At 46.3% G+C, this 18,218-nt stretch overlaps 1 protein-coding gene across 4 annotated transcripts in view; it reads right to left on the bottom strand.

Moving 5' to 3' along the window:
* Positions 1-18,218, bottom strand: part of TP73 (tumor protein p73) — an 87,551-nt gene that overhangs the window by 28,410 nt on the left and 40,923 nt on the right. For all 4 annotated transcript variants that reach the window (XM_073316373.2, XM_073316375.2, XM_073316372.2 and 1 more), the window contains exon 4: positions 12,059-12,304. In XM_073316373.2, the coding sequence (XP_073172474.1) occupies positions 12,059-12,304 (246 nt within the window). The remainder of the gene's footprint in view (positions 1-12,058; positions 12,305-18,218) is intronic.

Here is an 18,218-nt window from a genome sequence, read left to right as displayed (position 1 = left end):
CCTCACACAGAAGATGGCTCTGCTCCGACCAAACACAAGGTGAGCAGGTAGACGTTACAAGGATCCCCATGCTGAGATCAGCTCACCTCATCCCCTCAGAGGGTGGCCTTTGCTCTGCCCAAGAGCTCACCCCACACCTCGGGGATCTGCAGGAAGACCTGTGACTGCCAAACCCAGCTCTCATTGGGGCTGTGTTACCAGAGACTCCCCAAGGCTGTACCCCAGTTCTATTAGCAGGACCACAAATGAATAGATTTCTGGTTCTTCAGTCTGCATTTTTGTGTGCTTACTATCCTTCCATTACCCCTAATTACAGTCCCATGGTTCACCCTAATTGATTTCCCTCCCTCCCTGACATTTACACCTTTTAAATACCTGTCGACTGGGCTCACATCCTCTCTTACTCATTGCTTGGCCGAGCCACACATACTTTGTTCTTTTCAAATCTTTCCAGTAAGTCTGACTCGCTCTCTGTCTGGCTACTTTGACCATGTGACCAAGACTGCACAGAGGCCAAGTGCCACTAACAAGCAAGCAGAAAACCCAGCAATGCAGTTGCTTTGGGATGCGCTGAGGAACTCATGGGGATAAAGAGTGAAGAAATATGATCGGGGGAATCTAGCTGAACACGCCGATGCAAAAACACAGGGCAACAGAATCTGACCTGGCGTCGGATCCTAATTAATCTTTAGTAGCTAGCGCTCCCTGAACAGAGGCTGGGGTCGCACAGTGCATCGTCACAGATAGCCTTTGCCCTGAAGACCTTACAATCTAAATAGAGAGAGGAGGAAGTAGTATTATTATTTAATTTATTATTACCCCATTTTACTGATGGGGAAACTGAGGTGCGGAGAGATTTTCAAAGGTCCCCAGGGAGTCTCAGACCTGCTCTCCTTGGTGCATTCTGACACGATCAGCTCAACGGTGACACCACCTTCCTGTTGCTCACAAGCTGAGGGTCCCAGGGGGTGAAAGAGCCCAAGTGGGCAATGAGGGCGTCAGCACATTCCCTGCATCACTGGGAAGTGTCCCCTCTCCATTGCATAGTGGTTTCCATCAACGCTTAGTACTTTCCAGTTTGGATTCAGAAAGGCATTTGAAAGCCATAGAGAGAATGACTGTGAAACATCCTTTTAACTAAGAATGAAACTTCAGGGTTCAAGTAGTGGTCCCCCTTTTAGAATCATTCACAAGGACTTTCCTTATTCCTCATGCACAAGAGAGGTCTACCGGCTGCGTACAAAGCAGCCGTTCTGAAATGAAATTTTGGCTTGCAAAGCACTGAGATCAGCACTATTTGCTGAGCAAGATCAGTATTCCAGCCCTCCAGTACACCTCTCCCCCAAGATCTGCCTGATGGCGACACACAAAGTGATATTAATGGCAGGTACATTTAGGGCCAATGAAAGGAAACACTTCTTCACACAGCATGTATTCAAACTGTGGAACTTGCTGCTGGAGATGCTCTAGGTTGATTTTATACAGAGCTGGATTTGCACATATGCAGCTAAAAAAAAGGCATCCAAGCTCACGCTTCAGGACATCCGCTGATCACTCCAGGGGTCAGGAAGGAGTATTCCCCTACCGGCATTGCACAAAGGGGCAGGTGCAATATGGTTCATTTTGTTTCCCCCCAGTATAGCCTCAGATATGGGTCCCCACTGGAGCTAATGGATTGACGCTTTGATCGAGGACGGAGCTCAACATGAGCTCAAGTGCTCTTGCATTATCACATACTGGACACGTATGTGTTATTACTGAATTCCAGGCTGTGTATTTATCTTTACTGGGTCGGCTACTCAGGAACCATAAAGGAGGCATGATACATCTCAAGCTTTACAGGGCACAGCAGACTTTGTGCATGGAGCAACCGTTGGCCAATACCCTTTTTCTACACCTTTTGAGAGAGTAAAGTTCCTAGTGGGGGAGGTGCCTCTTGCAAGCGCTGTTTTGCTCTGCTCTGTAGCACAGTTGGGATTAGGGAAAGGCTCACGTGTACCAGAGTTGTGCTGCTGATTTTGAGAAATTAAGTGGCTTTTCCTGAGAGCTGTATTTTGTAAATTGGATACTATGTCCAATGTGCCTTTTGTTCTTTTTGTAATTGCACCAAATACCCAGTTTATAGATACAGTCTTCCTATCAGCAACAAGAACTCCAAATCCCTAACACTGAGATGATGATAACTGGAGCATAAATATACCAGCCTCCTTCTCCCTCTGCATATATGACGTTGGCCTCCTCTGTGTCCCTGCTCACCATAGTTGGAGCCACAGACATCCCCTCTGCAGCTTCTGACATCCGACGACTTCCTTTTGTATCTTCCTGCCTGACTCTCCAGGTGATTTCAAACCTCAGCAGGAAACAGGTGTCCCTGAATTTCTCTGCTGCTTGATAAGGCTGCAGAATTTGGAGTGTGGGAGAGAGGCTGATCAGCTGCAGGCTGCCATGTAAACAGAGAGGGCTCAGTCTGACAGCACTGGAATCTATCTGAGGTTTGCTATTGAAGTCAAGGTCAGGCCCTAAATGAATTGGCTGATACAGGAGAGAGACAGAGGTGAGCAAATGGCCCAGAAAATTCCTGCATTTCAGTCACTGGAACAAGGTGTAAATCTAAGGAGCCTAGTTAATAAACAAGATTTTAAATGATTTTGCTTTGGCAAGTAAAACATTGGGAGCAGGGAATCAACCATTTGCATAGCAGATGTCAGCTTCCTGCCACAAGCCCCTAGGTATGTGGGTCCACACACAGTAAGATACAGTCCCTGCCCAAAAGAGCTTACAATCTAAATAGACAAGACAGACAAATGTCAGGAGAAAGAAGTGATTGTTATCCCCATTCTACACATGGGGAACTGAGACTCAGAAAGACAAGTGACATGCCCAAGGGCACACAGGGAGTCTGTGGCAGAGCTGGAAACTGGCTCAGATCTCCAGTCCCTTAACCACAAGACCATCCTCCCTCCAAGCCACTGAGGATGGCAACACACAGCTACATTGCTCCCGCCCCTGAATCTGGCACTAGAATCCACGGGAGGGTATGAGAATGTTACTAATCTGCTCTAATACAGAAGAGGAAAAACCCTGATCCTCCCCATGTAGCAGGAGAAAAACAGCCTTCCAGATGAGATCAACATGCCCCTCTTTAGAGAACAAACACTGCTGAACAAGGACTGTTACAATCAGGTGGGCTATCTGACTTTCCTCCCCCAACCCCAGCAGTGCCTGGTAGCGATCCTGTCAAGGTCCCGGCATTCCGTGTTCCTCTTTTCAAGTGACTCGGCTAGTTGTGAGGGTGCCTGACTGACAGCCTGGGAGAGTCATAGCCTTTCCTTATGCACAGAGTAGGTACAGTGTCGGTTGCATTGGTGCAAGGGCACTTCATCCAGGGCAGCCCAGAGGATGGGAGGAGAAGGAAATTCACCCTTCAAGGCCCGTGCTGTCCAAGGGCTCTTTGGAAAGACAGCCAGCCAGGGGCCAACTGTGCTGCAGCTGTTGTGATCTGGGTACCAAGGCCAGTCAATCTGGGCTGGAATTTTGTCAGTTTCACTCACTTAAACTTGGCCCAGCCGCCCCTCTGTCATGACAAGACAGGTGGTTGGGCCAAATCTGAGAGGTGGGGGGCAACACACTCAAATGTTGCCTGGGGCAGCAGGTTGCCTTGAGCAGTCTCAGACTATACAGCTGGGATGGAGGGGAGTGTGCGTCTGTCCTTAGTGAAGACTAATTACAAATGGGTTTAAAACAGCAAGAAAACCCTCCCTCAAAATAATGTGTGAGGTTCAGGCCTGGGCACACCTAGGCATCAGAGTCACCGACTCCTCACACAGCTCACTGAACTCAGACAGGATGCCGGTAGCTACCAGGTCTGGAGTCAAGCTCCCCCTTCACCCAGTCCCAATCCCCAAGCTCAGGTCTATTTTCCGTTGGTTCAGAGACAGAAACATAGGGAGAGATTTTCATAAGCACCAAAATGTGCAGGGAAAACGTGCACCTCGCTAAGCATGCAAATTGCCCCTGCATTTCGGTGCATGTAAGTGCATACTCACAGCCATGGAAATCAGGCCTGGAAGAATGCTTTCCGTGACCACTGCTCATGGCTCCTGAATGAGACAGATTTTCACCACGTGGGACTTTCTGTTGTTACCACATATGTAACAAGGTCCAGTCCCTCCGCTGATGTAAATCAGCCAGGCCTCACTGACTTTAGAGGACCTCAGAGGTGTAACCCAGGGGTGAATGGAGCTTGCTGAGGCCCAGGAATATTAGATGCAGTGCTGCTAATTTACAGCGGTCCTAACTGTCTGTCTGGGCTTTGCTGGCAGCACTGAGGAGGGAGAATTCTCTCTTCATGCTAAAGAGCAAAAGGCCTCACTCACATCAATCAGTGCATTCCATAAACTTCTGAGATAATGCAACTGATACCACAGTCCTGTTGGAACAGCCTACTGTTCCAGCGTCCTCCCAGGGCCTGCCGAAAATAACTCTCATAAACACTGCCATGGGCCTTTCTCCGCAATCCCACTGTATCTGGGATTTACGGAGCATGAGCCATGCCCAGCTGGAGCCAATGGAAAGACTCCCATTGATTTCAGTGGACTCCGGATCAGACCCCCACTGCGGATGCTTTCCTATTTCTGCCATTCCAGATCTTTCACCCGTTCTTTTCAGCTGCTTGGAGACAAGCTAAAGTGTTCAGAGCTCAGAGGCAGAGTGAGATCTGACTCACAGCCATGGCCCTTATTAAGGGACATTTAGCAGACTGTTGAGAGTTCCACATTCTTAGGAGCGGTGCCAGGAGTTAGTTATTTCCTACTGTTGCTGCTAGAGGGAGACAGATTTTTGCCATTGTTTATTTACAGGGTATTTTAGATGATGACTATAGCAGAAGCAACCAATTTTGGGGACACCAAAATTTTTCAGTCATCCTCTCCCTTCTCCCTCTCCCTTCCCTGCTTTCCCCATCCCAGCCCTAACATTATGCAGTAAGTAATCGAGCTGTAAAAAGAAAAGGAGTACTTGTGGCACCTTAGAGACTAACCAATTTATTTGAGCGTAAGCTTTTGTGAGCTACAGCTCACCTACTCTGAAACTAATCAAGCTGTGAAGTTGGAGAATTGATCTAATTAGGGTCCTATAACATGCCCGTCGCTGTAGTAGCTAACTGACTTAGCTCTGGGGTTGGACCTGGTTTGGATTGTGTCCCCTGGTCCATAATTATTCCTATCCCTGACAGACTGGTGTCTAGTGCCAGCCTTGAATCTCTCCAGTCATGGAGATGGTCACAGTCTCCCTTAGCAGCTTGGCTCCATTCCCTGGATTGTGGTTGAAACCATGTAAGTGAACTGGGCACTAGATCCACACCAGACCCATGTCAAAATTTCAGTCCAGTGAACTGCTCCACTTCATTTTGAGGGCTATCCAGTTTCTAGCTTCAGAGTGCCAGCTGGGTCAGCAGCTGAGGTCTGGGGTGAACATCATCTCCTTCCTCCAATAACAACATCCTCACCAGCACCATGATGGAGAGTTACGCCTTCCGTGCCAGAGATGGGTCTGATTCTCTGTTGCCCTGCACCATGTGCAGTCATATACACCTGAGCGAAGAGATTGCAAAGTGCTAGCATAAACCATTAGCAAGGCCAAGCAATGGAGAATCAGGCCCACAATGCTGGACTGGATGGACGCTTCGTCTGTTCTGGGTCATCAGGGAATGCAGGGACAAGTCCTGATCTGAAGGAGGAGGGTAGCTTGATTCCTAGGGCTCTTTTTCAGTGAGGCTGCGGGAGGCCAAAGACCCTATTAATGGTTCTGCTGGCTTTGGTGAGGATGATAATGTTTTTAGAGGGGAGGAAAGCACCAGTCAGTCTGAAATTGTACTTGAGAAAAATACTAATTATCTATCAGTTACCAGCTGGCTGGCATGGCAAGGGGGCTGAATGTGAGAAAACAGCCAAGATCGGCTCCCAGCTCTAGCATGTACAGGCAGCTCCAGGAAACGGGGAGTCCTGACAGCTTCCAACAAGCAGGTAGGCGCCTTGCATGCCCTGTCTTGTACTGCTACAGATCCACTCCTTTCCTCCCACCTCAGGAAACAAGCCACCAAAGGGGCCTTCCAAGGCAGAGAAAAAAATCTCATTTTCAGGTTCTGTCCCACCTCATGGCCCTCCACTGACAAAGAGATTGTTTGAAAAAACAACCTGGCTCTAAAGTTTTGCATAAAATACGACGGCTTTATTTTAAAAGGATTGTACTAAGAGACAGAAACCACTAACGCTTTGCAGAAAGCCAGATTTGGTCTGACGGTCAGTGCACAGGACAGGCACTCCTGATTCACACGCGTCTTCTGCAGGAGATTCCCATGGAGCAGCCCTAAAGAAACATTTTCTGACCCACATAAGCCCTCAATTTGCAACTGAAGCCTTGGTCCCTTTCTCCATTACTCCCTTTCATAGATTAATAAATTCACAGATTTTAAGGGATGAATTACGATTTGTCTAACCTCCTTCATAGCATAGGCCAGGGAACCTTGCCAGTAATTCCTGCCCTGAGCCCCTAATTTATGCTTGAGCTAGAGCTTATCTTTTGAAAGATATCCAGCCTTAATTTAGATGCTTCAAGTGTTGGAGAAACACAACCCTTGGTAAGTTGTTCTTATGGTTAGTTATTCTCACTGTTAAAGATCTGCACCTTATTTCTAGTCTGAATTTGTCTAGCTTCAGCTTCCAAGCATTGGATCTCATTATGTTTTTTAATTTTAGACTAAGGAGCCCTGTACTACCAGAAACCTCCTCCCACGCAAGTACTTGAAATAGCAGAATGTCAAAGCACACTGTGCAACTTGTAGTGTGTGGTACCAGGATCCACATGGCTACTTAGTGCGTGGCAAGCTGGTCACTGCAGATTTAAACCCTGACTTGCCGTGCACTAATCCTCTGTGTAGAGACGCTCTCAGTCAAATGCCTTACAGAAGTTTAAGTATATTATGTCAACACAGTTACCTTTATCAACCAAACTAGTGTTCTCATCAAAACACGACATCAAAGACCTATTGACAAGACCTATTTTCCATAAATCCATACTGACTGGTATTCACTATGCTAGCCCCTTTTAATTCTTAGTGATTGTATCCCCATATCAGCCTACCCATGATTATGCCTTGGATCATTGTCAGGCTAACTGGCCAAGAGGGTCTTTGATCATCCACTGGCTTTCTCTTTTTTCTCTCCAGTCCAGTGCTCCAAGATTTATTAAAAATTAACACTAGTGGTTCAGAGAGCTCTTTGGCCAATTCTTTTAATACTCATGGGAGCAATTTATATGCTCCTGTTGATTTTAAAATGTTTAACTTTAATAGCTGTTGTTTACAATCCTTCCTAGTACTGATGGAATAGAAAACATTTCTTTATCACTATAAGATATGAAAATATCTTGCTTCTTTCTGAATACAGAACAGAAATATTTGTTGACTACTACTTTCTGCATCATGATTAATAATTTTGCCATTGTTGTTGAATATCAGACTTATAGCATTATTAGGATTTCATGTATTCCTGATATAGTTAAAGAAATTTTTCTTGCTATCCTCAACCCCACTGGCCATAGATTTTTCATTGATACCTTTAGCTTCCCTTACCAATTGTCTGCATTCCTAACTGCTGATTAGTACTACTTTGGTTGAGACTATCTGCTGTTTGCATATAGCAAGTGAAATTAGAGTGTGATCACTTGATTCAATTGTAATCATTTTCTTTGCATAAATACTCATTCTCCAGTCTTGTATCTAGTGGGGAAATAAAGCATGCAGTCTAGTGGAGAGAAAACAGACCTGGAAAATAATCTCTTTCTTTTAACAGAAAATACAAAATTACAAAATTCAGACACTTTGTCAATCAGACGATACAATCTGGGATGAGTTTCGCTGCCAATCCAGCATGACCAGTATTTGTTAAAAGAGAAGATGTTACAATTGTCACTACAAAGTCACATGGGAAATTGTGCTCCTTCCAGCAACGCAGCTGATGTTTGGAACCAAGCATCTGACACAAGTTTCACTGTCCAAAATACAGGGAAATGATAGGCCTGATTCTGATCTCACACAGGTTTTACATGTTGTAACTATACAGACTTTAGTGGAGTTACTCCAAATTGACTTACAATGGAGTATCTGAGAGCAGAATCAGACCGTGTCTATCTCACACATTCATTCCACATATTCATTCTTTCACTGTGGTACGGAAGTGCCTACAACTTCCTGGAGGCTAATTTTCAAATGTGTATTTGAGCCATGTGGACTCACATGCCTCTTTCAGGTGTCAAAGCTGATTTGGGCACTTGAATGCATGGCTAGGGATGATAATTTGGGTTTCCAAACATGAAAACTAGTCTCTCATGTTAGTCATTTCCCCCCCGCACAGATCAACTTCATTCCAAGTGTAAGGATACAAGAAACCAGGGTTGCAGCCAACACAGTGTGATATGCCGAAACAGTCTGGGACTTTCATTCCACTTCATTCTAAGCGGAGTTCTACTGAATCTGGATGAAATGCAAGCAGTTTCCACTGTGCTTCCCGTGAGATAAGAATATCCTGATTTTGATCATTTGTCCTGCGTTAGTGCAAGGTCCTGGGAAGATCCTAGCTTCTTGAGCAGGGCTCTGTAATAACTGAAGAACTGAATATCCCGCAAAAGAATCCACCCTAACTTTTATGTGGAGCCCAGTGCATGATGGCAGAGGACTTTGGTAGTATAATCAGTGCTGTGTGGATGCCCATGCAGTGCAGACATCATCAATGAAGCTGAGCGTGCCCGGATCTCTAGTGACAGAGAACATGATCCCCAGTCCCAGAAACAGAGCTCCCACTAACCTGGGACACAACAGTCAGCAACAAAGCTGATATCGATAGAAAAATGGCACTGAAACAGAACGAGGGATGTGAAGCAGTCAGTGGCTGCGCGCTGTATGGGACGAGCCCAAAGCACTTGTTTCTGTGCTGCTCTATCCTTGACGGTTGCTGCTGCTATTGTGGGAATGACATGGCATCGGGTATATACACCCTGTATGTATTCCAGGCACAAATCCTAGGATCAGTGAACATTTGAGAGCAGGAAAAAGGCATTTTCCTAATGGTCATTCAACTGTGATCAGTGGGTGCTCCTTCAGCAGGTGTTTCCCCTTGATTTACAGGCACTGAACAGCCCTTGACCACAGCTCTGTGTCGGTGTGTATTAATGTCAGGAGTATGGTAAGAATCCAGGAGGGCATTGTCTGATATCCGGGATCTGTCCCTGTCCCCGTGAATCCAGCTGGCTCGCAGCACAGGCTGAACTGTCTTTGGCTTTTCATTGTCTCTCAAGCGTTTGTAGCTGATACACTCCGCTTGCATCACTGGGGGGCAATACCAGATCAAGTAAGCTACTGACTCCCCCTGGGAAATGCTGAGTTTATTTTCTTTGCTGTTTGCCACCAGGCTGATTATTAGTGTCTCACCTAGGCTGACCAGATGTCCCGATTTTACAGGGACAGTCCCGATTTTGGGGGCTTTTTCTTATATAGGCACCTATTACCCCCCACCCCTTGTCCCGATGTTTTACACTTGCTATCTGGTCACCCTAATTTCACCTGCACTGTCAGGGGATGGGATGTCAAACTGCAGGCTTCACGATTAAAGCAACCCTGCCTTTTGTATCTGACCAAACCACGTTCGATGACCACCATGCTACCCCAGATCCATGTGGTGGCTCCTAGCTCGCTTGAGTGCCCAAGGAGGGAGGAATCTCAGAGATGAGACCCATCAGAGTAGCCTACGTTTGTTTTCCATTTGGTGTCCCTTCCTTTTGAACGTCACCACCAGAGAACCAGGGTTTGGGCAGAAAATTCCATCTTTCATCCAAATCTGGCCCTACCAATTTACCTAGGTTCTTATCTGGCTCTGGTCACAGTCCTGAGTCCCTCTGCTAGCTGGGCAATTCCTACTGACCTTCACATTTCACTGAGGAAGCTTTCCCCCCAAGGGAAGACAAACAGGCTAGGGTTGTTTCTTATCCTCAAGGCCTAACGTTAATCCCAGACCTAATCCAGAGAGGTACCCCATTGTTAATCTACACTTCACCAGACCCAGAGGGGGGCAGGGGATACACTGCCATCCAGACAGCCTGTCCTTTTAACTAGAATGCTGGTCAAGTAAAGATTCCCCATAAAATGTTTGGGCCAGCTCCTCAGCTCAGTGGAGCTATGCTATTTACACCAGAGAATCTGGCCCTTTACGCCAAGCCACGAAGAAAGCAATGATCCCTTTAAAACCAGATTTATTTCTGGTTTGCTTTAGAAGCTCTGTTGCTCTCTGAAGACTGAGTGGTCAGTGCAATGCTGTACGGATTTACCTTGCATTTGCTTTATTTTACACCACAATGGCTCCTTATTCTTTGCTGATACCAGGATCCACATATTTTGGCTTATAATTGCTGGGGGATCATTCTGACAAGAGCTTGTTGTGTGCTGAGGGCTGCCAGTGCTATGGGCACTGGGATAGGAGTTCCCTCCTTCAGCACTGTGCTGGGCATGCTTAGAATTCAGCAGTCCCGTTGGTCTCCCTCACCTGGGAGCCCCGCAGAGCTGACCCCTCACTGCTCTCCCTATTCATTTTCATGGGGAAGCTTGGCTGTCTAGAATTACAAAACAAACTGCTGGGAGACAGCTGTTACAAATCGCCCTTTTAACCTCTTCCCTGCCACACTCCTGCTAGGCTATATTCCGTGTGCACTTTCCATTCCCACACGCAGCAGCTAGAGGGGTGGCACATATTGGACTGACAGGAACAGAATAGGAGCTGCAGCCATTTGGGGTTTCAACGCTCATAGCCCATACATTAAACAGCCGGAAGACAACTTTTTGTCCATCATTAAAAGACCTTTCACAGTAACTGAACACATCAGCTTCCAAAACAAGTCATTATCGCACGTAGGGCTGATACACCTTGCTCATGTTCTGCTGTGCTGGTTTGGTAGCACGGTCAAACCACAATCCTACAGGAGACCCCTTTGCTCCCTTTCAATGCCAGCTATCTCTCCTCAGGGAGATGAACTCTGTCTGTAAGATGCCTCTATTTTCCCAGGCATTTCTTGGCGGGTAGGATCTGAGCGGGTGCTTAAGTTGCACTGGGAGTTTTTTTGTGAATACTTTGTTTTCAGAGAAACGTCTAGGACAGAAATGTTTTAAAAATAGATCAGTGTAAATATTTTTTTTCTTTATGGGCCATGCTTATGCAAAAGCCCCTATGACATGAATTTAGGATCTAACCTCTGATGAGAAAAGCAGCACCCTTCTTCTCTCAGTAATTTCCCTGTCCCTTGCTGTGCTGAGATGATGCTTTTCATTGACCTGAAGAGATGCTGTGAAAGCCATCTCTTTGACACAGCTGAGCGGCTGGCTTTTTGGGTACTCAGGGAAAAGGTCTATGCAACTGTGTTATCTACTATCTACTGGCTCCTCTGTTCATTTTTCTTATTGTGTGACGTTGCTAAATGATATTTTTGTGGCTGCAAGTTTAATTATCATCAGGGCTCTTACAGCTTGAGTGATTCATTTGCTATTACAAATCAAAAGAAATAAAAAAAATATGAAAAATCCAGGGTTCTACTGTGTCTGGAAACAAATCCTGAAAATAAACCCCCTATTTCCCACCAAAGCTTTGCTTGTCAGGCTTGAGTTATATTTGCTGCCTCTAAAGGTGGCCACCAAAATACCCTCTGTTTACTACTGAACAACCAGATATTTTGCAGCTGACATTGCAACGTCTGCAGTATATAAACATGCACTGTGTATCCTTCTGCAAAATGATACAGAGACAGTAAAGAGTAGCAGCCGTGTTAATCTGTATCTGCAAAAAGAAAAGGAGGGCACGAAAGCTTATGCTCAAATAAATGTGTTAGTCTCTACAGTGCCACAAGTCCTCCTTTTCTTTTTGCAGAGACAGTAAAGGGTTTGATGCAGATTCATTGCAAACAGTTCTACAGACACACATGCATCTCTCTACTGAAGTCAAGAAGAACTCATGCAACTTACTGTCCAAGTGGCAGACTTGGCTGTGCTGGATTGCTGGAAGGTCACCTCAAAGTGGTGGGGCCCGGGGTAGTCAGCGTTGGAGGGGATGACAGGAGCTGGGGACATGGCGTCAAAGGTCGAGCTGGGCTGCGAGTAGGGAGAATGCGTTGGAACATTGGAAGGGTGCTCAGAGCTGTAAGGGCTGGTGGAAGCTGCTCTGGTGCCGATGCTCTGATCCATGCTGCTGTTCAGCAAATTAAACTGGGACTGGAGGAAGGGAAAAGGGGAGGAGGGGGAAAAAAAAGAAAACACCAGCCAGTTTAGAGACTACACTTCTCCAGGACTTCAGGTGTCCTGTTACAGCCTCCTTAAAGGGCCAGCACACTGGAAAGTTAGCTGAAATACCTCCGCTGGGTTGGTTTGTTTTTAAAACAGGTCACCGCTTGTGAAAGGGATAAAACCTGACACATTGACATCACCCCCTTTTGTCAGCTTCATCCATAACGGAGGCAGCCAGGGGCCAAGATTCCTGAATTGCCAGTGCACTTAACAGTGTAAAACCACCTCTTTTGCAGGGAAATCATCACTTAGCTAGGAAGAGACATATATTTGCTGTTTTCTGCTACCCCCTTATGGGAAAGGCCTATTGACTAGAAAATGATAATGATCTTAGAGCTCACCCTACAGAATACACCAATAGTACAGAACTCCAGAGGATGCCCGAACAAGTGTGATGGAAAGGCTCTCATCCTCTGATAAGTTCTGGAGATGTTCAGAGGGATTTCTATAGATCCCCGTTGGTTCCATCAGGGACCTTTCTGTAAGGGCTCATTCACTTCCATTTCAAATCTCAGTACTTTCAGTTCATATGGGACTAACCCAACCCCCAACCCTGAGCCAAACACTCCCAAACTTCACACAGCAACCCAGACCAGGAACCAAACTTTGCAAATGGCTCCTATCTTTCTAAAGGGCTGAACCAACCCCCCAGATTCCAGCCACCTTAAGTTTTGTGGGGTTTGAACTCTGGATCTCTTTTGTAGGTTGGGCCCACCTTAGTAGTAGAGAAGCCCCATCTCAGAAGCTCAGTAGTAGCCAGACTTTACACTATTTCATAGAAAGAAAGAAAGTTCTATTAGTGAACTGGAAACAAAATAATCAGTTCTGAAGAGAGACTGATGCTGAAGCCTTGAATTTACCTTCCAGCCTTTCTGATAATCTTTCTTCCCACGGTTTGTTCATTGCCTGAGATGGCTGTGTGTAAAAACAGGGCTTCCACCCCAAGTCACTACCCATCTCCCCTCCCATTGGATCCCACCCTGAAGCCTGTGCGTATGTGACTTTATTCCCGTAGCAAAGCAGTGGGATGCCACAAGTGCAGGATTGTGCCTTCCCTGCAGATTCCATCAGGAGAAGGAGCCAAGTTGGAAGAGAGAGGAGAGTCCTTAAAACACATGCATGCCCAGGACTCAAGAACAAAACGCCCACGTGTGTGGAGCAAAACGTTCCCTGCTCCCCACTTCGCTCCCGAAGAGTCACCTTGAATGAATTACACTGGTGGCTGGGTGGTGAGTCTCCATGCACACGCTGCATTCCATTACCAGTGGTATCACACGTAGCCAGCACAGGGTTTTAAAAGGATCCACTCCGCTGCAAAGAGCTGCCTTCAAGCTATGACCCACCAAGTGGATTCATTGTTATCAGCTCTGGGAAGCAAGGCCGAGCTGCGGCAATCTGCTATCTATGCAGATGCACTGTGGAGACATATCCAAGTGATAACAAAGGGAAGTAGGATGGTCTGGTGACCAGGGTACAGGGCTGGAGTCAGGACTCCTGGGCTTGACTCCTGTCCATATATTAGCTGTGCTGGGTTATGCTGAACATAGACACATCAACAAATAAGCTGCTCTGGGGCCAGCCTGTTATTTACACGTATCTCACCTGTCACATCTGCTTGGTTAGCAATTGTGGATCGTGTTTAGTTCATATCATTATCCAAACTACTGGAATAAACCTTATTTCTTCTTTCATTTTCTCCTTTCTCTTCCAGCTTTACTCCTCCTTCGTTCACTTTTCCTTCTTCATTTCCCCTCCCAGATTTATTTAACTTTCTCATTTTTTTCTAGTTGTTCCCAATTCTTCCCATCAGGAAAGTGACACCGATTAGACAAACTCTTCCTCACATGTCTCTTTCCTCCCCTTGCCTTCACATCACAGGCTGAATGTGCTCCCCCCAGTTAGCCCAACACCACCGACAGCATTTAATGCCAAAAGCCCAGCCGTAGCCCATGCAGACGATACTGAGGGATGGCAGCAGCCCATAAAGAATCATCAAACTCTGACTCTAGTCCCTTTGGAACAACCTGTGGGTGAAACCCACAACCATGATTCCGCTGCCCCCAAAGCAACAAAGACCACTCGGGAGCTGTAAGAAATTTAGGAGAAAACAACTTTGAAAAGTCTCTATCTCTTGGTAATTGCAGCGTGCCCAGAGCCAGACAGCGACATGTGCACATGTACATACATGCTGCAAAACACAGCTTCTTGGCTCAGCCCAGGGAAACCCTGGCAGCCAGCCCAATAAAAAAGTCAAGGGTAGACTTGAGCAAAGGTCACCCCTGTTCCAAAGTGGGACAGAATGCATTTCCCTTGGGGTGGGAGAGCAGGAATGCACCGAGTAATGGTATATTGCACTGACAGCTCTGGGACTTCTAAGCACCAGGGGGAGGCGGAATTCTAAGCACCAGTTTCCCAGCCACTTGGCCTTTGGGCACCTGTTGCCCGATTTTGCAAAGTCCTACTCCTCACCTTCCAAGCATAGCCCACTGGTGCACCTTTCCTAAGCGTCCTGCACCATGTCCTGTCTGCCCTCCATGATGCCCGGGGTGGGGGGCGGAGGAGGAGGATGCAATTGGCTGCTGCATTCAGTTCCATAAGGCCGACCGAATCAAATATATTGGACAAAACGACCCAGATTGGTAGGTGGGACTTTCTGCACAAAGATGCAATTGCTGGCCAATGGCAAGGCCTCATCATAGCAGTGAGACAAAGGTGGGGTTTGCTGGAGGCTCGTTCACAGCGGGCACCGTCGTGAATCATCTTTGGGGATTGAATTGAGGACCTCCAGCACCATGAGTGTCTACCATTGTTCTAAAGGACTCCTCTAGCTGATAGCTGTAGTTCGGTCATTCCCTCAATGGATCAGCCGCTAGACGAGGCCTAGCGTTAAACATGACATTTAATAATCATTTGCTAACAGAAATTACTGTGTGTCTCGCTTAGGGGCATTTTTGAGCTTGTGAAAATATGGGTCTGATGCTGGTTCTTAACCCAGACAGACACACAGAGATGGACACACACACCCGTTCTCCCGCTTCAGTAATTAACTTCGCTCTTGACCTGTCATAACCCTATTACGTCAGTGTTGCCCATTCCCAGGCCCCAGAGTGACATTTCACTTCTTGGTTTTTGGAAAGCAGGGCCTAACTCCCATTGAAGGGACACCACAGACACCAGTTTGCCTCCTGATTTAACTTTCACCCCACAGAAGATGTTCAAAGTAACTACTGATTGTGGATGCTTGCGTTAAAGGGACCTGATTTTCAGAGGGGGATGCTTGCTTGGCACTGTCTGGAAATCAGACTTTTTAAGACATCTCAACTTGAGGACTCAAAATCACTGGTCCCTGTTGAAAATCTTGGACTTAATGACAAACTGAAATTCTTTATCTACCCCGCGCTCATACAAAGCTTTCCGGTCATGTAGTCGAGTTTAGCAGGAGAGATCATCTCCCACTGATTGTCTGAAAAGCAGCCCCCTCTGCTATCTCCCAGAACCATACACTAAAACCTAAATGATTCCGAACGGATTAGAGCTGCAAACTGGAGAAATCTAGGTCTGACTGTCCAAAGAATATGAATATGTCTCTGTTAGGAGATGCATGCATGCATCCACGGGACAGGAAACTCTCAGAATCAGGGAGAAGTTGGATGCACCGGCTCTGTTTGTGGGGTCACACTGAAAAAGAAAGTAAGACGCCTAAATATAAAAATATCAAGGGTAGGGCTGGAGAAAACACCCCACGCCTGCCCCACCAGCCTGCTGGTTAAACCAGGGAGCAACCCCTGTCTCACAGTGACTTTTTGTTCATCTCTCAGATTTTTCATGGAATTAAGGCTGTTTTTCAGTTACAAAGTGCTATTTGCTTTGGAGAAATAATGGCATTTCCACCAAGGCAAATGTCGTAGAAAGTTACGAGACTGACGCCCTGGGAAGGGTTGGAATTTTATCTGATAAAAGTTGCAATTTACTGTGGGACACAGCCGCAATGTTTGTTCGAGACGCTCATAAGAGTCATTAGAGTGCCCTCTATCTTTATAAAGTGGTACTGCCACACTCTGTAAATGAATCCTTGACGAGGTCTCCACTCTGGAGCAAGCAAACGTTCCCCTGTATGAGATATCTTGAATACCACAATCAGCACCTGAATTACTTGTTGAACTTGGTCCATACAGCCCACAGAGCAACCACCCACCCCACCCCCCGCAATCACTAACATACCCGCCGATAAGATGATAGCATTGTTGCAATGGGGTGGGCCTATTTCTCACTTCACCCATGCACAACCATATCCATCCATTCACCCCTTCACACACACTCATGCACATCCCACCCAGTTTCCCTCTTTAGGTTTGTGAGGGTGGATGAACATTGCAATCACCTTTCAGAGGCAGGCTGTACAATTCATTTTACACAAGTGATATAATCTTTTTGCAGTTTGCAGTAATACAGTCCACGGTTTGGGAGACATTCAAATGCACAGTTTTGATGCAGAGTGAAAATAAGATAATTGGCCGAATTTACCCTTATTTTGTGTGTACTGGGCCAGTTCCTGCCTTCTTATAAAGCTGGTTTTCAGCATCTGTTCTGAATTTCCATTGTCAAATATTTCCATTAACAGCTGATGTCTGTGACACTTCTGGGGTTACCAAGGTGTTCAGTGTGAATCACTATCATCTGATCACAGCATGAGAGAGCCTTATCTGTGCCCACCGGGGAAAATCCTCCAGTGCTCTGCTCCGGGCTCTGCAAGCCACACTCGTTCCCACTGCAGGCTAGCAATTTGCACATGCCACCTTGTTACACTCAAGTGCCCAGTCCCTCATCTTCTGGACACCCTCAATGTACACTGATCTGCTGCCTCTTCGGAAGCAGTGCACCCCCATCCACCAGCCTCCCCTCAGTTCAGGGCTCTCTTCAGCGCAAGGCACTGGGTCGTGTCCACAGTAAAATCAGATAGAAGTTTGTTTAGCACAGCTTAAGATAAAGATCCAAAATCGATGCAAGTAAAAGGACTGGAACCACCAGATTACAGTGTTACATAAAATATAAAATGCAGTCCAGAGCCTGTACTTATTAACCAGTTCCCTTCCAGTCTAATAAAGTATTTTTCACCCAGTGGTCAGTCCTAACAGCACTGGTCCAGTCCAGAGAGGTGGGATCCACTTTTCATGGGATGCTTCCGCTGGCGGAATGTCACCTCCGTAACAAGTAACATCTTGTGCCCTTGCTTCTTCTTCTTCTTCTTCTTCTATGCAGCCCCAGACTTTTTGTCTCTTTTCATAATCAGTTCATTTACTTCAGCTCAGCCCTTGAGGGTCCCCTGTTCAGAATCTTTTGTTGGGTTTTTGGTTTTTTTTATTTGCCTTTGTAGATGCTCATGCCTGCATCTGGTCCAGACTGTAAACACAGGGCTGAGCTGGGTCAAAAGATGCTGATTATTCTCACTCTTGACTGAGTTAGCTGAGGTCCTCCCCACCTCAGGTGACGTTTCATCTCCAACAGTTTGGGACCATAGTATTCTACATTTTATATAGCTCTTAAAATATTTGCTGTACAAACCTCTCACAACAACCATGGCAATCAGATAGTTCTTAGCTTTTCCCCACTTTGGTGAGATATCGTGAAGCTGGTGAGACATAGGTGTAATTTGCCTGCCTGGGCATGATAGGGCATGTTTGGGCATGCCTGTGTCACAATGGCACAAGATGGAATTTGTTCTCCTCTATTTGGTAAATCCTATGGCCTTAAATATCATGTAAATGTAGCAGAACCACGCAGGGCAAAACAATAACTGACCTAATCCTACATCCAAAACTCAGACCAAAATCCAGCCTTTTTC

Source organism: Lepidochelys kempii, chromosome 18 (assembly GCF_965140285.1).
Source record: "Lepidochelys kempii isolate rLepKem1 chromosome 18, rLepKem1.hap1, whole genome shotgun sequence".
Taxonomy (NCBI): domain Eukaryota; kingdom Metazoa; phylum Chordata; order Testudines; family Cheloniidae; genus Lepidochelys; species Lepidochelys kempii.
Note: the sequence above shows the minus strand (reverse complement) of the source record. Positions and strands in the feature narration are given on the sequence as shown.